Source organism: Kogia breviceps, chromosome 19 (assembly GCF_026419965.1).
Source record: "Kogia breviceps isolate mKogBre1 chromosome 19, mKogBre1 haplotype 1, whole genome shotgun sequence".
Taxonomy (NCBI): domain Eukaryota; kingdom Metazoa; phylum Chordata; class Mammalia; order Artiodactyla; family Physeteridae; genus Kogia; species Kogia breviceps.
Window position 1 is genome coordinate 20,183,200 of NC_081328.1, and position 22,708 is coordinate 20,205,907.

The 22,708-nt window shown below is 48.6% G+C and overlaps 1 protein-coding gene and 1 non-coding gene across 3 annotated transcripts in view; one reads left to right on the forward strand and one right to left on the reverse strand.

Moving 5' to 3' along the window:
• HNF1B (HNF1 homeobox B) overlaps window positions 1-11,604 on the forward strand; it is a 53,345-nt gene extending 41,741 nt beyond the window's left edge. For both annotated transcript variants that reach the window (XM_059048643.2, XM_059048645.2), the window contains exons 8-9: window positions 1,313-1,431; window positions 10,634-11,604. In XM_059048643.2, coding sequence (XP_058904626.1) covers window positions 1,313-1,431; window positions 10,634-10,654 — 140 coding nt within the window. In that variant the 3' untranslated portion in view covers window positions 10,655-11,604. The remainder of the gene's footprint in view (window positions 1-1,312; window positions 1,432-10,633) is intronic.
• On the reverse strand, window positions 6,461-6,592 carry LOC131747213 (small nucleolar RNA SNORA72). The gene has a single exon (XR_009332837.1). It is a non-coding gene; the product is annotated as a small nucleolar RNA SNORA72 (small nucleolar RNA).
• Window positions 11,605-22,708: the final 11,104 nt, after the last annotated feature.

Below are 22,708 nucleotides of genomic sequence, written 5' to 3' on the forward strand. Positions count from 1 at the left end.
TTTCAGTTTCTCCTGCGGCTGCCTCAGGCAGAGCTGTGGGTCTGAGGGAGACCAGCCAAGTTCAGCCTTCTTCTATGCTCGGGGCTCTATCCCCAGGCCTGCGGAGCTGGTTTCTAAGTACCATCTCACATTCCAATCACATTTTCGAGGCTTTAAAAAAATGTGCCACAGCCTGTAGCAGAGTCTGGGGCCACAGGTGTACCACTGCCCTTCCGTCCAGGGCCAATATGCTCCCCACTTGCCCCCGCCCCTCACCTGGGCAGGATTCCTCAGCGGCGAGGCCCGGGTAATGACAGTCAGAGAGTGGTCGCCAGTGACCTGTCGACTGCCATGGCCCAGCTGGCCTGGCTGGCTCTGAAGTCATAGCTCATGGGGCCCCAGGCCAGGAAATAACCAGCCTCCCTCCAAGGGCAGGGCAGGCTGAGGCAGCGGGCTGTGACCTTCACCCCCGTTCCCAACTGGAGGACTCCTTGGTAGAACAAGCTGGTCCCTCCCTCAAGGCCAAACATCCACATGCTTTCTGGGTTGGTCATGTGACCTGGAATTTACATGACTCTTATGGATGAACTAACATGAGTCAAAGGTTCCAGACTTGGTGGACACATACTAGAAAAACAAAAAGTGAGCCACATGCTCCTGGAGGTTTTATTGGAATCTAGTCTCCTTTTGTCCATCAGCCTTCATATTTGTGTGATGTCCTAAGGCATTTGAGTGCAAACTGGAACAGCCCAGAATTATACAAGTAATGACATCCGTGTCCATTTGCAATTATTAATTAATCTGCAGTTGCTAGCACGAGACCTGGTACTTGGGTCATGGCAGAAACAGTAGGCAAACAGGCCAGCTCCTTCGCTTTGCCGGCTACTTAGAACTTTTTTTTGCCTTAAGTTCTCAGATGCACCACGTATGCCTCAGGATCACTTGTTGATGCCCAGGAGTCTAATACTTTGTTGAAAGTCAGGGGGAAAGAAGTGCTCCCACCCCTGCATACCAGGCACTGTGCAAAGCTATTGATCTATTTGGTACGAAGTGCTTTAAACACGAACGAACTCTTCTAATCCTATATCATTCCCATTTTAGAGGTGAGGAAACTGAGGCTAACTGAGTTGATTAAGGAGCCAGGATTTAAGCGCATGGCCGTTCTTTTCATCACATCGCACTGCCTTGCCAGACATCACCACCACCACCACCTTCCTTTTATCTGCCTGGGGAAGCAGGAGCAGTGGTGTGGGAGGGAGGCGGCGGGGGTCTGTAGCTATGCCCACGCCTGTGTGATCTACACCTCGATTTTGTCTTCACTCTGTCTCTCTAGTGTATGCACACAAGCAGGAACCCCCCCAGTATTCCCACACCTCCCGGTTTCCATCTGCAATGGTGGTCACAGATACCAGCAGCATCAGTACGCTCACCAACATGTCTTCCAGTAAACAGGTAATGCCGGCAAGAAGATGCGGGGGGAGGGGAGGGGTGACTGTAGCTACGCATGTGCAGAGAGTGTGGCAGGTGTGGACTCAGCCACAAGCGTGATCCTTCTGCGGCTCCCCCGGTACTTGCTAAAGGAATCCCTGAGGTCACAGGGCAAAGGAGATGGGCCACAGCCTGAAGGGGAGGGACTTATGGCTCCCCCCAGCATCCCTAACGAGAGCGCTAGAGTACTGAAGTTTGATCAGTTGCTAGAGACTGGATTACACAGAGCCTGTAGGCACTGAGATTGAGTATCTCCAATGGATTGATCAGTGAGCCACGGAGAAGGCATTTCCAAGGAGGGCTCAGAAAGTCAGACCCCCTGCGGAGTTCCATGCTTGCTTTGCAAGAAGGATCCCTGAGGATTTCCCACCAATAGAGAAAGTGAACGGTGAGTCCTCGGGCTGATTCACCCAGTCCAGGACCCATGTTGGACCCCCCAACGCTGTAAGCTCTAGAGAATGATGCAATTCTGCCAACCCATGGGGACTCCCCAGTAGGCAGCCTGGCCTTGCCAGGGACTTGCATTTACTTGGTGTTTTACAGAGAAACTTAGAGTCAACTTCCTGGTGCATTGAAAGTGGGGAATCCAGAGGCTTAGTCACCATGTCAGTTGATGAGTAATGCCCGTCTCCACATAGAGGGGATGGAGAGTAAAGATGACCCATGGTGAGGCTGCAGCTTGGACAGCCGCACTGGAATGAGACGCCGAGAGTTAGAAAACAGGACAAGATGTCTGAACGCAGGTCACAATTCCAGAGCAACACAATAGGACCTTTTAGTAGCTGGGGTCTGTGCAGTGTGGGAACTGTTTGGCCTTTATTGATTGCTAGATAAGTAGGCGACAACCTTGAACTTCACGTCAGATGCTCTCGGCAGGGTTTGGTCCTGTTGATGGTCTTTCATTTTCCCTCAAATCACACCTCATCCAGTGCCATGTGTTTCTGAGCCAGTTCTTTCACGGGCTCAGCCTTCTCTGTTCTTCCTTTGCCCCCATCTCCTCCTGGTCCTGCAGCGTCAAACAGGTGGGTTCAATTCCTGGCTTTGCCACTTGCTTGGTGACCTTGACCTCTGTGAGCCTTCACTTTCTTCACCTCTAAAACAAGTCATAACATCTGCTTGTTCTGAGGATTTGATGACGTCATGTAGATTAAGTGCCTGGCACATCTTGGATGCTGAAACACATACAACTTAGGCATCCAGGCTCTGGAATTGGGGGTGTTGGGGAGGGAGAGGTGTGTGGGACCTGCTTTGCTACCCTTCTCTCACCCATTGGAAGATGAAAGGACAGCCCCCATTGCCCTGCCCTTCGACTCCCATGTGATTTCCCACTCTTTGTAGCGAGCAGGGAAAACATTTATCTGTGCTCACAAATCTCAATCAGGGGGGCAGCCAGGCGCAGCAGCCCTGCTTGGGAACACCTTCCCCTTTGAAAGGTCTATCAATCCATCTGCCGCTCGGTCAGCCCTAGATGGGGCTGCGATTAATGATTCCTGTCTTTCCCAAGTTGACTTTGATGCTTGCTTGTTGAAACAAGTCCTCTGAATTCAGGAAATGGTCTCTTAATCAAAATGCTTCGAGATGCTCTCTGAGACGCTGCACCCGGCCCCCAGCCGGCTTCTCCCCTCCACCGGACAGAGTGGCCAGCCGACCTTGAAGCCGCACGGACGGCCCTCTAGAACTACTGTGAAGTTGTTTCCGAGTCCCCGGACATTTCAGGAGTCTGTGATGGACTCACCTCTAGGATGATGGTCACGTTTAGTGAGGATGAAACTTCATATGGCACTTTACAGTTTACATTGATACTTCTCATGAAGTACAAAGAAGTACAAAAGAAATGAAGTACTCCTAAGAAGTACAAAGAAATGAACTGAGGCTCAGAGATGCAGGGTCACCTGCCCCAAATCGCTGTTCTTGTGGTCTTTAACGGTCAGGAACAAGAGTAAAACTTAAGCCCACGTACTGTATTCCAGTCAGGAAACTTTCTTCCTACAAACTACAGGAGAAGAGGAAATAGGAAAGACAGAATGAAGTAAAAAGAGGGTAAAGATGCTGTCTCCTGGCAGCAGAAAGGGACCCAAGGTGAAGAAAAGTTGTACAAACTCTGTTCCAAAGGCAAAGGGTCCGGAGTGAGTTCTGGAAGAGAAATGGTGGGAATTCTGCTTTTTTGTTGTTTTCAAGTAGTATTTTCCAGGGCTTCCCTGGTGGCGCAGTGGTTGAGAGTCCGCCTGCCGATGCAGGGGACGCGGGTTCGTGCCCCGGTCCGGGAGGATCCCACATGCCGCGGAGCGGCTGGGCCCGTGAGCCATGGCCACTGAGCCTGCGCGTCCGGAGCCTGTGCTCCGCAACGGGAGAGGCCACGGCAGTGAGAGGCCCGCTTACTGCAAGAAAAAATTAAAATTAAAAAATAAAAACGAAAGTTGTATTTTCCCAAAAGAGTTTCAAGGCTATTGCTAGGAATCAGGGGCCCGTGGCATGAGGAGAAGATTCCACGGTTAAATTTGTTGGGGAAACAGCTGGGCTAAACAGAAATCCCACAGGGCAGGGCATCTCAGAATCTTTCCTGTGCTGATGTGGGCAGTGAATAGAGACCCATCCCGGGGAAGTGCTGCTTTAGAGGCCTCGTAGAATGCTAGGAAAAGCCAACAGGCCTGAGCCAATCCCAGCTCCTTCACCCCTGCTGCACGACCTTGGGCAGTTAATTCAACGGCTGTGAGACTGAGTTGCTTCATCTCTAAAGGGGAAAAATCCCACGTCCCTCTTACAGAATATTCAAAGTGCCTGAAGACCATGCATAGTGCAGAGTCACGTGCTCGAAGTGATAGCTTCCTCCCTGTTCCTACCCCTTTCTGTCTGTGATCCTTTAGGAGACACCTTCCATTAGCTCCTTCAATATTTAACTCGCTGCTTGGTCTGCATGTGATCAAAGGAGGTTCTGACAATAACATTTCTCAGGGTTAGGACCGTCTCTGCAGCGCGTCCTGCCTCTTGGGCACAGGCTCCAGATCCCTGCTTCCCATTCTCCTGCTGGCACGAGGATGCCCCCTCACCCATGTCCCAGGAGAAAAGCAGATAGTTCAGGGCCTCTCAAAGCACCCAAGCCCTTTGTGTGTAGCCAAATGCCTGGGCTTTAGTAGATGTTCAGTAAATATGAATGAATGAATGAATGAATGAATTCAGATCTAGCATTTTTTTGACTGCCTCCCATTTGCCACACAGCACTCCAGATGCTTGTCCATCTTAATTTCCTGGCTAATCCTCCCACCCATCCTGCGAGGTAGAAATTTGTATGCCTGATTTATAGAGCAAAAACCTGAATTTCAAAGATGGGGAAGAATCCGCCCCAATTCACATGATGGTAAATCTGGAGCTGGAGTTCCAGACTTTGGTTCTTCTCACTCCACATCCATTAGACAACACTCACCTTCTAAGATCCATTTTTTTTTAACATTTAATTTTTTTTCTTTTTTTTTTTTGGCTGTGCCGTGCCACACGGCATGCGGGGATCTTCCCCGACTGGGGATAGAACCCGTGCCCCCTGTGTTGGGAGCATGGAGTCTTAACCACTGGAACGCTAGGGAAGTCCTAAGATCCATTTTTAAAGTACTCATTAAAATGACCCAAGGTTATGCCCGTATAAGGCTAAAGCCGGCATTTGACCTTGAATCTGTCTGATCCCAGTATTTTCCATTGTCAAGACAGACATGCCCCAGGGCCTCGTGGATCATGTTTCGGGAACCTCAGGCTGGAACTTTCTTGCTGGGAATCCTTGGCAGCTACTGCCCTCCGTCCTTTCCAGAGCTTATGCCCCATCCCCCACTTCTCAACCCTCGGGTGCTGGCAAGTCACCACCTAAGTGGGTCTCTGCCTGAGCCTCCTGCAAAACGACAGCCCGCCAGCCTGGGAACCAGACCACAGCCAGCACCAAGCTTGGCTAGAACAAGTGTGGGTAGCCTGTGAGCCCACTCCTGTCTCCACAACTTCTCTACCCGCCGCTCCACTTCCTAGTTTACGTAGGGAGAGGTCAGGGGAGGACCCCCGGAGCAGTCGCCCGTCAGGGGTGCTGACGAGAAGGAGGTGGGCGGCCTCGTCGTCATAAATGCCCCACAGCTGCCTCCCACCCTCCCGGCCTTCCCCACCGGCAGCGTGGGCTTATGAAGAGCCCACGTGGGCGCGAGGCAGACCCGGGCTCAAGATTCTACCACTGTCTACCTGTGTGACCAAAGGGAATAGTTTAGCATCTCTGAACTTCAGTTTCCTCACCTTTAATATGAAGATAACGATTCCTCCTTCGTGGGATCACCCAAAGGACAAAACACAATAAAACTTGTAAAACACTCAGCTCGGAAGGCGCTTGGCTGGAAACACCCAGTCCGTGGCAGCTGGGTCAGTCTTGGCTTTCCCTGAGGGTAACCTTGAGTGTCTCTCGAGCTTAGGAAGGAGGATTTTATTTTATTTTTTTTATTTTTCTTTTTTCTTTTTTTAACATCTTTATTGGAGTATAACTGTTTTACAATAGTGTGTTAGTTTCTCCTTTACAACAAAGTGAATCAGTTATACATATGTTCCCCTATCTCTTCCCTCTTGCATATCCCTCCCTTCCACCCTCCCTATCCCACCCCTCTAGGTGGTCACAAAGCACAGAGGTGATCTCCCTGTGCTATGCGGCTGCTTCCCACTAGCTATCTCATTTACATTTGGTAGTGTGTATATGTCCCTGCCACTCTCTCACATCGTCACCGCTTACCCTTCCCCAGGAAGGAGGATTTTAAATGGCAAAGGGCATTTATTTCCCCCTGGTGTCCCACTCAAGATAAAAGGCAGTAATCTTTTTTTTTTACAATTCATTTAATGGCAACGGGTAATCATCAAATTAGCAATGGTTATCTTCAAAAGTGATTACACTAGCTGTGCTACCATTTCTCAAGGTTGATCGGATACCTAGAGCCACAGACATTTCCCACATAAGATTCATCACATAAAGCAGACTTGGTTTATTTATCACCAGCATTTATAAAACCAGACCTAGGAAAAGAACTAGATCTGGGGACACATGCATGGTCTTAATATAGCGAATGTTTAGCCTGCCCTGATTATTTCAAAATCAGAACAACGAGAATATTCGCAGAAAAGGCAGTAATCATACGTAGTGGGTAAGAGCACAGAATTTTCTCTTCTGAGACCCTGGGCACGTCACTTAAAATCTCTGTAAGCTTCAATTCTCTACAAAACTGCAAGTATAATCTTTCCTTGTAATTAATAGAGCTATAATTAATCTAACTTAATAATCATCTGTACTCACTGTCTCCACTTCCTCACCCCCAATTCTCTGTTTTTCTTTTTTTTTAATTGAGGTATAGTTGGCTTACAATATTCTATACGTTTCAACATAGCGATTCACAATTTTTAAAGGTTATACTCCATTTATAGTTATTATAAAATAATGGCTATATTCCATTATCTGTGCTGTACAACAGATCCTTGTGGCTTATTTATTTTATTCATAGTAGTTTGTACCTCTTAATCTCCTTTCTTTTTCCACCCACCTTTCCTGTCCCCACTGGTAACCACTGGTCTGTTCTCTATAATCTGTGAATCTGTTACTTTTTTTTTTACTATATTCACTCATTTGTTATATTTTTTAGATTCCACATATAAGTGATATCATACAGTATTTGTCTTCCGCTGCCTGACTTCTTTCACTAAGCATAATACCCTCCAAATCCGTCCGTGTTGCTGCAAATGGTGAAATTTCCTTCTTTTTGATGGCTGAGGAGTACCCCTTTGTCTATATACCCCCCCACACACATTGTATATATACCTCTCTTGAGAACATTCCAGTCTGGCTTTTGTCCCCACGTTCCTGAAACCCCTCTTGGCCAGCTCACTAATAACCTCCTTGTCACCAAATCCAGTGGTTATCTCTCAAGCTCTATCTCTGACACAGCCAATCACTCCCTCCTCTTTTCACTTGGATTTTAGGACATTACCCACTCCTGGTTCTCCTCCTATGGCACTGGCCACTCCTCCTTTCCTTGGCTGGCAACTCGTCTTTGCGACATCGACTTGTCAAAGGGCCCTGGGACTCACTCTTTGGCCTCTTCTCTTCCATGTTTGTCCCTGGGCGATCTCCAGTCCCAGGCCTTCGGATGAAGTGTCCGCAAAGATGGATCCTGTCATCCTGTCTCCAGTACAGACCTCTCCCCCGAGGGCCCATTCACAAACCGGATGAGTCTTTGGCACATACAGACGCATACCTGACATACCTGACAAGCCTCTCAAAGTGAACCTGCCTAAAATAGCAGCTCTTCATTTTGCCCCAATTCCTCCTGACCCAGATTGCTTCCTCCTTGGGCTTCTCCATTTCCAAACACGATAGCAGTTGTTCCACTGAGATTCCTGAGGGTGCCCTTGATCATTTCCTACCCTGCGCCCCACATCCAGCCCATCAGTAAGTTCTGCTAGGGGTCCTTCAAAACGCATCCCCAGTCCCACGCTTGCCCCCACAGGGGTGGGTGTGCTTTGTTGGCCACACAGCAGCCAGAGTGATCTCTGGAAAAGGGAAATCTGTCACGTCGCTCCCCTGCCAAAACGCTCCACTAGCTTCCCGTTGTAACCAGACTGAACCAGGGACCTCCAAGGCCCTATGTGGTCAGACCACGGCCCTTTCTCCCCCCTCTGTCACACTCAGCTTCAGCTGAACCAGAGCTGAAGCAATCCCACCACAGGACTTCTGCTTCTGCGGTATCTTCTGCCTGGAATATTCTTTCGTGCATATCTTTACCTGCATTCATTTCATTGAGTTCAAACGTCACCACCTCAGAGTGGGGGGATCCCCCTCCCCAATTTATCGCCTCTTCCCTCCAGTCACTGAAACCTCTTAGCATGCTTGTTTTTCTAGAGTGTTCATCTCCTCCTAAACTTTTATGTTATGCATTTTGTTTTATTCATTGTCCAAAACCCTCACTAGAATGTAATCTCAGTGGGGATGGGGACAGGGTCTTGTTCACAACTGCACACACACCCAGTGCCTAAAAAAGGGGCTAAGCATATGGAAGGACCTCCAAACCGTGTGAAATGAATGAATGATGTTTACCTGCCTCAGAGGCTTGACGTGAGCATTCAGTGCCATGATACGCGTCAAGCCCTTACTTAGCGGTGCAGCCCGGCACACAGTAGGACCTCAACAAATGTCAGCTCTTCCCCGTTACGGATCAGATCTTCTTAGGGTGAGGACGTCCTTAACAATCCCCCAGCCGCTACACCCTCCAGACGAGGGCTCTGTAGTCACTCAGAGGTCCTCGGGCAAGGCCCCCGCGCCGCTGGGTGAGCCAGGCCTCCGTTCTGAGGGAGCACAGTGCACCCCTTATCAGATGTTTGTGTTTAGACTCTGAAGGGGGCAAATAACCCTAGTTCCTTTGACAACATTTAGGGCTCTGCCACCATTTTATTATGTGAGCAAACATTTGATAGCTGGGAAGCCCATCCCTAATGACAGGTCATAGAATCTTGCTGGCGTCTCCTTATCTGCTCTTGGTGTTTGCTCTTCTATTGAAACCTGCAAGGTCACAAGCCATTTTCCCTCTCCTCCACCTGAAATCTGAAAATTGGAAAAAGGCTGATAGTGGGGAGTAAAGAAACTCGAGAGTGGGGGCGGGTGGGAGAAGGAAGAGGAGGCAAAGGGTATCAGAGGACCCTGACCAGGGCCTCGAGAGTGAAGAAGGGCCAGAAACCTGTCTCCTCCCGCGGACGCACAGCTCAGTCCTGCTCCGAGGAGCACTGGAGGGGGAGCAGCCCGGTGTTAACAAGGACAGTTACACCAAGCGCCGTGCGGAGTATTGCACACAGAGCAGCCCCTCTGATCCCCCAACAACCTTCATCTTATAAGTGGAGAAACCGAGGCTCAGAGAAAGGAGGTTGACCAAGAAGAAAGCTAGTAGAAGGCTCCTGACCTCAGCGTGATAGAAAGAATGCGGGGCTGGGAGGTCTCCCAGAACTGGTTTGAATCCCCACCCCCACGCTCTCCTAGTTCTGAAGCCTTGGACAATTCACGGACTTTCTTTGACCTTGTTTTCCTCACCTGTAAAATGGACATAATGGCAGCCTCATACAAGGCTACGGCTGGGAGCACTAATTAATGAGATAACAGTGGGATAATAGGCCTTTAACGCGCACACGCACGCATGTGTGTTGGGTGAGGTCTTGAGAAAATAAGCCACTAAGCCGAAGGGCAGAACCTTCCCCTGAGATGTCAACAAAGGGGAAAGAGAAGGAGGAGACAGAGAGAGGAGAAAGGGGACTCTCTGGAAGGCAAGGGCGAGCAATGGTGTTCCAAGACAGTTGAGATGAGGAAGGCCCAGGGCCCTGGGAGCAGAGGCTGCCTCGGATGGGGGTCCGGCTCCTCTCAAAGGCTCCTCCATGCTGGGCAGCTCTCCTGCCCCGACCCACCGGCATCAGAGGCCTTCAGCCCTTGGATCCTGATCCTCTGAGTTCTTGTCCTGACAGTAACAAATGTTGTAGAAAGCACTTTGCAGTTCCCCACGCTTCTCCCCTGATGGATCGCTTGCGAGTACGTGGTGATTTTCTCCTGTGCTTTATGGCCTTGTGGCTCAAAATATATCAGCAGCATCCGCCCAAGCTGGGAGCTGATTAGAAATGCAGGTTCTTAGGCCCACCCCAGGTCCACTGAATCAGAATCTGTCAGTACATTTTAACAGGATCTCTGCTACTCATGGGTCCATCACAGTTTGGGAAGGGGCCTAGGGGAACCCCTGCTCTTAGAGGACTTAGCAAGAGACCCTTGTTTCTGCCAGAAGCAAGAGCTCCCCATCCAGCTGCCATTGCCACCAAACTGAGCAGTTCGTTTATAAACTCACAGGAAGAGGAGCCCAACTTCAGGATAAAGGTCGGCGAGTTATGACTATTCCAAGGTCGGCGGCAGTGCACTTCTCTCTTCTGAAGTAGCCAGGGAAGCCGGCACCTAGGTCTTCCTAAAGGGAGCGTGTTTCAGGACCAGCCCCGTAGGGCTCAGCAGGCACGGGGTCCCCAGGCCTCCAGCCTCAGCTCTTTGCTGACTGAGTTGGGTCTCAACTCCCCCAGAGAGGCCAGACTAATGGCCCAGGTCCCGGCAGATGTACACAGCTGAGCTGTCTCTCCTCTCTCTCTGCAGTGTCCTCTCCAAGCCTGGTGATGGCCCACACATCACTTACTTTGTGCACAGAAACAAGGACCCTATTTTCCACACCATCACCCTCCAGGCAGCTGTCGCGGGGAAAAGCGCAGTGACCTGACAAGCAGCACCTGTGAGAGGTCCCTGCTCACCTGACGTCCTGCCAGCACCTCGGACAATCCTCTCTGAGAGGCGCGGCCCGGAGCCCAGCTTCCCTTCTATGCAGTATTGTCACGATGCCTCTCCCAAGACGTCAAGCTCTCCCGTCTGGTCCGTCCTAAAGGCGGGAGATGAGAAACCGAGGAAGAGGAAGAGAGAAAGCCGGAGCGTCTACATTATGCTCCTTCATCGAACAAACTGATGTGAAAACTTGAATCTGTTACTGAAATGAGGCGAGGAGGACACGTGCTATTGAACTGAGCCAAACACACTGTAAATATCAGCCACCTCCCTCCCCCACCCCCCCATCCCGGCTGATCTGGAGATTTCTTTTAAAGAAGTAAATTTGTCCAATGGGTGTAAACTATAAACTACTGTAATTAAGTGCAATTTCCCCTCTACTTCCTCTCCCCTCTGCCCTGTATATAATACTAAAGTGCCTATCAGTTTCTTCGTAAAGGTCAGAGTTGAATTTTCAAAGTGATTTGCCCCCTCTGTCTTCCCCCACGGAGAAATATCTAAGGTGGAAGTGAAGCCCCTGCCCCCTTCCTCGGGCCCGGGCACACACAGGGACTGTGTATTTTGGACTGTCTGCTAGCTCACTCCAATCTCCTGATGTTAAGACACACCTCTGGATCCCTGGAAGGGCTGAACATAGCGTCAGAGTAATGTCCTCGCTTCTGGTGGGGTTGGGGGATCAGCCAGTACCTCCCCAGGAAACCCCAAGACAGGGACACTGGCTGTTTGATAGCACAAGGAAAAGTTGCCCTTTACGAAAACCTCCCATTAAAACAATTTATTTTGTCACTGCCCAGAGTCTCATATTTCTGTCTGTCTCTGACTCTTCCCCTGCCACGGTTCCTCCAAGAACCCCCGACCCCTGGTCTCCTTGGAATTTTCCACTTACTCCACCAGGCTCGCTGCTACATGCCCAAGTGTCTTCAGGCCGGTTTTAACCGCTAAGGTAAGAAAAGGCTCTTCCCCCAGTCAGACTCCAGTACCTTTGTCTTTCTGCAACTCACAGGAGTAGACATGGAGCCAACTCTTGGTGACTGTTGGTCACAGGAGCAGAGAAAAAGTAGGAAAAGTGGAATCCCCGTGGGTGACATTTTCAACCTCCTTTTAAGCGTTAACTCCAGCTCTCTTCCCTTCCGTAGGGCTGTTAGTCAGGAAAATAGCTCTTCCTTCCCAGGCAGGAAGGTGAAAAGCCAAAAGGTGAAAAGCCAGAGGCCTGAACACTCTGCCAGCAGGGACTTTGCCACAGATGAGCCAGTGTCGACTCCAGGAAGGAGGAGGCTGGACCTGTCCTCTTTGCCGTCTCCTCTTACGTACAGCGTAGACCTACCAGCATGTGGTTTCTGGCTTCTAGACGGAGCAGTTCGCAAGCTGGGTGTAAGCAAGGGCATTGTACCAGCGAGGCCCTAAGCAACAGGTTTTTCAAAATCCCAGTGTAGTGGAAGATGTCATTCTTAGTGAGCCGGGCAAATGTACTGAGTACCCAGGGCAGGGATGGGTAGGTTTGGAAACGCTGACCTCCTTTGGCTCCTGGCTCCCCCAGACAATGTAATTTGGGCTAAAGTGGTCAAGAGAAAATTCATGGTTGGCTTGAAAAGGACTGGGGCCAAGGCCGAGCACCATGTATCAAGAGAGGCCAAGATTTGCTGTCTCTGGTTGAGATGTCCTGTTGGTTGGCTCCTGTGAGTTCCAGGAAGAGGAAGGGGATATAGGTCTCGAGCTCAAGCCTCAACTGAAGCCCTGTGTTTGGACTCACGTTGTTTCTGGGACAGCTAGTATCTGCATTTGATAGATTTTAGATCTTGCGTTATTGCAATAACCCCGAGAATCCAGAAGGTCTTAACCATCCAAGAGGCCATCTGGGAGTTGGGGGGTGGGCAGGTAGGGGGAAATCTCCAGGGAGTTTTCTTTACCAAACCCCACGTGACCCAAGACTTGTAGAAGGTGACCCTGACAGCTGAGAACACCTCCCTTCTAAATCAAATCTCCCTTCCCACTGGCTCTAAGAGGGGCAAGGAGGCTCACTGTGTGTGCATTCAGGTGGGCATTGCCCACTCTGAAGATTCATTTGCAACTAACACCTCCCTATACCTTCCTCCAGCATGTTATGGACCAACATTTCCAGGGTCTCTCTTTACACTCTGAGCCCAGGCTAACAGACAGGTGGTTCTGTATTTACCACGACCCGCCTCCGTCCTCTAGGGTGAGATCTGGGGAAGGCAGATTTCATTTTCACATCCGTGGATAAGAAATGACATCGGTAATGAAGACCTGCCTTAAAATGGATGGACTTGTCCGTGCCAAACTGTGGATTATCTCCCCGCAAAGGCAGAAATAACTGCAGTGTTAACTGCTGGATTAAGGTGGATAAGAACACAGTGTAGACAGCCAGGGAGCTGAGCTTTTGGGTTGGGGCCAGGTCTTTGATATTCTTTCCGGAGCCAGAATGCCTCGATTAGAATCTCCCACTTCACCACTAAACCCCGTGTTCATTGTCCTCCTACATAACATTGGGTGATAATCGTAGTACCTACTGTATACAGTTGTTGAGGAGTAATTGAGTTCATATATGTTAAACGCTTAGACGTGGGCCTGGTACGTTGTGAGAGCGTGTGTGTTAGCATCCTCTCGTCCCAGAGTGCCTCCTCATGCAGTCTTCTGGACTTGGCTGACCTTTCCAGACACCCTCATCACCAGTGTGATGCTTGGTATAGAAAACCGCCAATCACTGGTGAAACGATTTTGCTCATGTCTATGGTATATGACCAATCAAGCAGTGAACCGAGGATGAGTCAGGGAGGAGAGGTCTGAGGAGAGAGGAGAAGCTTGACTGGGGAGTCTGTGTCCTTAGGGCAAGAAGAAGGTAAAGTGTGGTGATGAGTGGGAGGGCCACAGAGAGCCAGGAGGCTGGGACTAAAGGTCCCTAAAGGTTGGGGAGGGGGCAGTCATGGAGGAGGAATAACAGGGAGTGAGGAAGCTGGTGGGTCAGGAAGAGGCAGGAGTGAACTTCTTCACAAGCACCATCAGGGCTGATGCGTCCCCTTTGAATGAGGAAGTAATTCACATAAATGCCATTGAAATCTGTTCTGGAAAATAAGAGATTGCCAGTAATGGACCACATAGTGGCATATAACACATCCATGTTTTTTAATACTTTAAACACATCCCGGTTGTATCAAACAGACTGAATAGTCACTAGAAGCTGCAATCAGCTAAACCAAATGCCTATAAAGCCCCTCCCTGGCTCCCTCCCTCCCTTTCTTTCTCTATGTCTGTCTCCCTGTCTCTCTGTCTCTGTCTCTCTTTCGTACAGAGGTCATTCCAGCTGGGCAAATACTAGATTGTCAGCCAAGATTTATAGCATGACAGTATTTTTTTTTTTTGACAGTATTTTATAAATGAATCTTTGGGGCACGCAGGGCTTCACGCACACCTGGGTGACCATTTTTTTCCTGGTGTATATGGAATGGTACCTGCATGTATATAGAGGAAATACTTTCTAAGGAAGAATGAGCAGAGCAAACATGAGGGGAAACAACATCAAAAGCAGGAATCCTCAGAGCAGGTTTCATGCAGGCTGCACGTGTATAAATATGTTTATTCCAACAGATCACCCGAAATTTCTTCTCCATTTCCACACATTTAATTTTCTCACCAGATACATACTGTTACAGTCCCCAAAGGCAGGTTTCCTTCCTGTGGCCAATTGTCCAGACATCCTTAATAAACCAATTATATTAAAGATTCCCAATTAAGTATGAAAGAGATAAAAATATAAAGCTAGTTGTTTTTTCTTTTTTTTTTTTTGGCTTTGCTGCACGGCATGCAAGATCTTAATTCCCTGACCAGGGATTGAACCCGTGCCTCCTGCAGTGGAAGTGTGGAGTCGTAACCTCTGGACCGCCAGGGAAGTCCAAAGCTAGTTTTCAAAAGACCAAAAAAACAATCGCACTATAAGGAAAGCATGCCTGATTTCCTGAGCCAAAAGGCCTTAGCCTTCTGTATATCCCTTTGCTTTTGGAAATATCATCTAGTCCAAAATAATATTTCCCATTTATTTATTCAAGAAATACTTACCGACACCTACTGTGTGCCAGGCACCATTGTTCTAGACACTGAAGATACATCTGTGAATCAAATAGATAAAAATCCTTGCCCTCGTGAGCTTTACATTCTGGTTAAGGAGATGGGTAGCGAATGCGTGAATGTGTGTATGTGCATGTCAGATGATTTTTTTAAATCTATGAAAAATTCGGCAGGGAGGCTAGAGTAGCTATAGACCTGGGTGAGCGGGAGTGTGGGAGTCAGGGTGCGAACAGAGTGCTGGGAGGTGGTGACAGATGACAAGCACCTTGTCACCATTGTAAGGACTGCTGTAAGCTACTGGAAGGACTTTTATTCTGAGGGAGCTAGAGGCCATCAGAAAGTTGTGAGCAGAACAGGGGCAAGATCTGGCTTACGCTTTAAAAGAATCCCTCTGACAGCTGAGTTGTAGGGAGGCGCCAAAAGTGACGGCAAAGAGACCATCAGGAAGCCATTGCATCATCAGAGCCTGAGACCAGGGCGTGGTGGGTGGTGGAGGTGAGGAGAGGCTGTCTGATCGTGGATGTGGTTTTAAAGGGAGAGGATTTGAAGGCACCAGGGTTTTCTGATCGTTTAGATGTGGCATCAAAGAGGACTCCAAGGTCTGAGGCCTGGACAAATCAGGAAATAGAAATTGACGTTATAGAAAATGGAAAACAATATTACCTGGGCAAAGACTCTATCTCAGGCATCTTGTAAAGTGGTACTTTAGGAAGCATCTGGGTAGTATGTCATGCTGTGATGTCTGCTGTTATCATGTCCCTGAGATGATGTCAGGACTCTCCAGGTGGCAGTAACCTGACATTTGATCATTCATCCAACAAGTGTTTATTGAGTGCTTACTATGTGCTACATACACTTCTAAGTTTGGAAAGAAAAGCAGTTTAAAAAATGTTACTCTTCCCATGGAGCTTACATTCAACTGGAAGGGAGCCAACCATAACGAAATAAACAAATATACAGTATGCCAGGTATTGATTGACAGGTAAAAGAAAGAAGCACAAAGCCAAGAGAGGGGATAGGAGCTGGGAAGGAGGTGGATTCATTTTTGTAGGGGAATCCCCTTGCTTTCCAAGGTGGGATTTCTTGGGGGCATCCTGACTAAAAAGAGAATGCATTTCTTTTTTTTTTTTAATTGAAGTATAGTTGACTTACAATGTTGTGTTAATTTCTACTGTACAGCAAAGTGATTCAGTTATACTTACATATACATTCTTTTTTTGTATTCTTTTCCATTACTGTTTATCATCAGATACTGAGTATCATTCTCTGTGCTCTACAGTAGGGCCTTGTTCTTTATCCGTTCTATATATAAAAGCTTACATCTGCTAACCCCAACCTCCCACTCCATCCCTTCCCCAAGCCCCTCCCCCTTGACAACCAGAAGTCTGTTCTCTATGTCCGTGAGTCTGTTTCTGTTTCATAGATAGGTTCATTTGTGTCATATTTTGGATTCCACATATAAATGATGTCATATGGTATTTGTCTTTCTCTTTCTGACTTACGTCACTTAGTATGATAATCTCTAGTTGCATCCGTGTTGCTGCAAAGGGCATTATTTCATTCTTTTTATGGCTGAGTCCTATTCCATTGTATATATGTACCACATCTTCTTTATCCATTTGTCTGTCAGTGGACATTTCGGTTGTTTCCATGTCTTGGCTACTGTGAATAGTGCTGCTATGAACATAGGGGTGCATGTATCTTTTTGGATTAGAGTTTTGTCTGGATATATGCTCAAGAGTGGGATTGCTGGATCATACGGTAATTCTATTTTTAGTTTTAAAAGAGAGTGTGTTTCTGAATCACCTACACTGGTGGTCAAAGACTTGTTCTCCCTGCTGCCTCCTTCAGTAGAAGACTGTATTAGTTTCCCGTGGCTGCTATAACAAATTTCCACAAGCTCAGTGGCTTAAAACACCAGAAATATATAGTCTCACAGTTCTGGGGGCCAGAAGTCCAAAGTCAGTATCACTGAGCCCAAGCCAGGGGTCAGCAGGGACACACTCCCTTCACAGGTTATAGGGGAGAATCTGTTCCTTGTATCCTCCAGCTCCTGGTGGCTTCCAGGTTCCCTAGCTTGTGGCCACATCACTCCAATCCCTGCCTCCCTGGTGTCATTGCCTTCTCTCCTGTGTCAGATCTCCCTCTTCTTCCTCCTCATAGGGATCCATGTCATTGCATTTAGGGCCCACCCAGATTATCCAGGATATTCTCCCTTCATCACACCTGCAAAGTCTCTTTCCTTTTAAGGTAATGGTTGACAGCTTCCAAGGATTCAGACCTGCTATCTTTGGGGGTCGTTATGCAGCCTAATACAGACTTTACCACAAACCCAGAAAAGAGAACTGAAGGTGACAGTTTCTTTGGCATAACTTTTTCAATGATAATTCACGATTATTTTTGTAAAATAGGTTGCCTTGCCCAGGAAACACAGACGATAATGAGAAAGATGCTTGTTTCTTCATCTTTATGAAATCTACTTTCTATGGGAGCCACACTTTGGAAAAGCTTGAATCAATAAGTAAATGAAAAACTTAAACGTGGTGCTCACGTTTGTATCATGGAAGCAAAACAACAGGCTGCCACTGTAGTGACGGTTAACCATTCATCCACCCCTTTGTTCACCTGGTAAATATTTACTGCTGCCATACAGAGTCATGGTGAGGAACTCAGACTGGGGGGAGTCAGGCAAATCGAAGTTCAAATCCTGGCTCTACCACTTTCTAGCTGTGTGATCTTGGGAAGGCTACTTAACCTCTCTGAGCCTGTTTCCTTCTCTGAAAATTGGGCTGTTGTAGGGATTAAATGAGATACAAGGTGGATCAAGTCCTTCACCAGGTACATGAGAAAGTGTGCACTAAATATTAGTTATTTACATCCAATTTTTTCAGACTATGTGAGAGAGAACATGATGGGCCCCATCCCTGCCGTCACTGAGTGCCTGCCCCCAGCTGGAGTATAAGTTCTGTGAGAGCAGGGACCTGGGAGTTTCATTCACTGTTTTGTCCCCAGCATCTAGCACCTGGTACATATTAGGCGCTCAGTAAATATTTTTTGAGTGAATGCAAGTGTGTATGTGTGTCATGGAGTTTACTAGTTTTACAACTGGAAAATGACCCCAATGTGCACCTGCTACCACCACCCTCAGCACCTCTGTCTGGGGCCTCCCAAGCTTCAAAGGAAGGAGCAAGTCACTGTTATATCTGCTATAAATGGGGACAAGGAGAAAGGAAAGAGATGAAAATGGAGGTCCTAGGTATCGCCTTATGGCTAGTGCAGTACTAGGGTTAGTTAGACCAGCTTGGAACACCCATTCTGGCTTCTGAGCTGGCCCTCAGAAAGGAAAACCAACAACAAAAACAAACCTCTTCTATCTGTGAATCTGATCTTTATACCCTGTCTGCAAATATTCCTATCACCCATAGAAACATAACCAGATTGCAGACTTATCCAAGACAGGACGCCTAGGTTATGTCTGTCTTTACTGGCCTAACTCAGAGCTTCATCCCTTTGACTATATCCATTGTGCATTTTCCATATGCAAAGCATCTAAATGTGGTAGAGGGATACATAATAGATGCCCAGTCACTGATTTATTCAACAAACATCTTTTGCACACTGACTTGAGCCAGGCACAGGGGTGGGTGCTGGGGATTCCAAGATGCCTTGAAGGAGTTCCCAGCCTGGCCAGGGAGACAGAAAATTTTGCAAGTTATTACAATGAATGTGCTGTGTTGGTGTTAGAAGGTAGAGTGGTAGGCCAGTGGAGGAAATTCTGTTTGGGTGGAAATCATCAGAGAAGCTTCCTCGGAGGACACTTGAACTGCATCACAAAGAATGAATGGCAGGGGACTTCCCTGGTGGCGTAGTGGTTAAGAATCCACCTGCCAATGCAGGGAACACGGGTTCGAGCCCTGGTCCGGGAAGATCCCACATGCCGTGCAGCAACTAAGCCCGTGTGCCACAACTACTGAGCCTGCGCTCTAGAGCCCGCGAGCCACAACTACTGAGCCCGCGTGCCACAACTACTGAAGCCCGCGTGCCTAGAGCCCGTGCTCCGCAACAAGAGAAGCCACCGCAGTGAGAAGCCTGCGCACCGCCACACGCGGCAACGAAGACCCAACGCAGCCAAAAAGTAAATAAATAAAATTAAATTAAAAGGATGAATGTCAGTTCACCAAGCAGATGTGGGAGGGGGTGGGGAGAAGACATTCCAGGCTGAGGACCCACAAAATGCAAAGTGAATGTCCAAACCAGTTCCAATGTAGTTTCAGCTCAAATCTTCTGTCTTCTGTGCCACCTGAGACCCCCTGCCTGAACTTATCTTGCCCTGGCTCTGCAAATCATGATCCTGACACAGTGAAATATGTTCTTCAGGCTTCAGGGTCCTCAGGTCAAAGTAATGGGTCACTAGCCAGCCAGTGCCTCTGAGGAGTGAACCAGGGCCTGAGAATCAAATATGTGGGCCCCCCATTTCAGATGAGCAGAGGTAAGGCATGGCATAAGGCATGTGATGTTTACGTCCAGAAACTGCAAAGCCACTAGCTTGCAGAGTGTCATTACCTCTGCAGGTGGAGGGTAATTTTCCTGTGACTCAAGGACTCCTGAGCGGGCTCTGATTGGTCTCTGGGGAATTGTTTTATGACCCAGAGCCAGGCAGCAGATAGATAGGAGATGTGGTTTGCTGGGCAGAAATTTACAAGGCAGGAAATTGCTTCACTGGACACAACCATTCATAAGAAACACCTCTGGGAAAAGAAGCCCAGGCTCCCGGCAGGTCTGCCCTCCGCCGATGTTTACATCAGCAACAACCCGTGTTCCTGGTTACACAATGTGGCAGCGTCACTTCGAGTGGGGGATCTTTGCCCCTTGGAAGAATAAACACATTCCTCACTTGCAGGGGAATTAGCAGACCTCACAAGACTTTTCAGTGGCTCTCCTGGAGGTCTTAATGTCATAAGAAGGTGACTCTACCCGTGATTAGCTCTACAGCCTAACTTACTCCAGATTCGGTTGTGTTTTCTTTTACATGGCAGTACAGGCTAAGATGAAGATACTCCAGCACTGAAGGGTGGAAATGGGGACAATCCAGGCAGTTGCCAAAGCCACGCTAGGTTTCTTAGGAACAATCCAGGGGTTTAGGGGTCATTGGTCAGTCTTTGGGGAGGAGGGGGCAGGGCTGTGGGTTGTTTAGATACATTCCAAAGCCCACGTTTCCATTGTCCCACCAGCTCTTAGCTGAGTTCTAGAGTCCAGATCTTTCAGAACAAGAGCCATCAGATCTGCACAGGTCACGGGGAGGAAAGATAAAGGGCTGTGGCCAGAGTCTCCAGAACCATGGGGGTCTGTCTGGCAGGTTACTAGAGGCTCCAGCCCAGCACTGTTCAGTAGAATCAAGAGCCATGCCTGGGACCTACGCCCCCGGCCCCCACCCCCGCCCCCGTAAACCCCAATGCAGTCCTGGCCCGGCCAGGGGACCTTCCACAGGCTGCCTCCCCTCTCCAAGGCCTCAGGTTCTGCATCTGTGAAATGGTGGGGGGGGGGGGGCCTGGTGCCACTTCACGTTGCTGCTCGAATGTGAGGATTCTATGAAACCATGAGTTTCCTCACTCTCAGGCATGTTTGCACACTTAGGTTTTGGTGCATTGTCTCTGGGGCAGTTGGGCAGGTCAGGGGACTCGGAGGGGAATTTCATTCTATGTGTTTTTAACCTTCCTATGAGGAGTTGCAGGTAATTCGCCATGACCCCAACTTAGTTCCGGACCTACTCACTGTGTCCTTGTGCTATTGGGCATGACGTCCAAGGCAGGAGGGGTCAATGGTGGAAGGCCCTGGACTTGCCCCATCTGAGCTCCTTCTGTTTGCTTCCTGGAGACCAGTTCTTTAATTTTGTCTCCCCCTAGCAAGTTCTAAGGCGGCCCAGACCATGTTACTCTTGTTCACCACTGTACCTCCAGTACCTCGTGTAGTGCCTGGTGCATGCTAGATTCTCTATAAAGACTCGTTGAATGAATAAGCAAATGCATGAGTGAATAAGTGAATTGGTGGCACTTCTTTTAAAAGTTGAAATCCACTGATAGAGTGAATCCATAACAAACCTACTATGGACTTCAGATCACCTAACTTCTGCGTCATCACGTAAGCAGGCAGCCTTGATTCCTAGTTTCCTTGTACAGGTGGAGCAGTTGTGTCAGGAAAAGCAAAGCCTACCAAGGCCATTGCAAGGAAAATCCCTAGCCGAGGACCCTTTAGATAATTGATTCATTAAGTATCCATTTTAGTAGTTATTTTCAACCCACCTCAGGATCTCATACTTACTGCCCTGCTCATTCTCTGTGAAAGAGGCTGCAAAAAGATTTAGAGCCATGGCCCCTAGACATTTGAAGAATAGGATTACTGGCCACCTGATCTCCAAATTCTGCTAGAGGCACCAGGATAAACCCAGAGGTGAAGGGGTGATCCCACAGGGTCAGACTGGAGGAACGTGTGGACAGGGCAGCATAGGACAGACCTAGAGGAGTGTTTGGGGGTCAAGGTCATGGGCCATGCAAGTGTGTTATAGGCCCACTTTGGGTTGGAATGTGTGTATGGGCCTGATGTCCTAAAAGGAATGCTTCTTTTCAAAGTAGGGTACAGGGCAATGAGTCAGGGGGTCCAAGAAGCCACAGGAAAGATAGTTCGTCTTCCTGGAGCATCCATTTTATTCAGAGATAAGTAATTTTTTTGGGGGGGGGTACGTGGGCCTCTCACTGTTGTGGCCTCTCCCGTTGCAGAGCACAGGCTCCGGACGCACAGGCTCAGCGGCCATGGCTCACAGGCCCAGCCGCTCCGCGGCATGTGGGATCTTCCCGGACCGGGACACGAACCCGTGTCCCCTGCATCGGCAGGCGGACTCTCAACCACTGTGCCACCAGGGAAGCCGAGAGATAAGTAATTTTAACTGCATTTTGATATCAAAGCAAATTGATAGGTCGTGGTAGAAAATACAAATTTTACATGCATTTTTAAGATCAAATATGAGTTTTCAAAGAAATGTCCTGTTTGCAGTGATCTAAAACCCCAGGCTCCTTGAGAAACGTGAAATTCACTCTTCTCTGCCACATGGTACTTGAGTAGAACAGTTTCAGAAGCACTGGCTTAAAAGAATCAAGCAGAAAATGCCACCCACTGACAGTGCCTCTACTGTCCACGCACGCTGCTAGACCCCCAGTCCATGCAGTGAAGGTCCCTTTGATGAGACAGTGGCATTGGTACAGCAATGGCCCCTCACATTATCTGGCCCCCCTGGGACCCCAAGAGATCAACTTGCTGTCCTTCTTCTCCAAACTTCTCGGAGATATAAGAGGAGGAGTTACAACCCTGCTATCATTTTCTCTATCCCTGGTGGCCAGCACAGATGTGCTGAGCTGTGTTGGGATGGCCCGAACTCCAGACAGGTGCCTCCATCTCCTTCCTTCCTTCCTTCCTCCTGAGGGCGGTGGCAGCTCTGGCCTCAAATCCCTGGGGAGCCCCAAACCAAACAGCACGGGCACAGCTAACAAGTGTGGCTCTGGTTGGAGTCCCCATGGGGACACGTTTCACTTCCGTGGTTCCCAGGACTAAATGGTTGAGAAATCCTTCCCAAGGAGAGACACTACTTTTTTATTCACATTTTGGAGACAAAGTCACGGAAATCACTTAGGGAAAAGCTAGACGTGCAGATAATTGGTAAGTGGTTAGCTCCACTCTGGAATATACAGAGGTCCACAGTGAATGGGTTTCTGGCTCTGGGGGTAACCACAGTAAGTTAACTTTTGGGGAAACTTTGGTTGCCAG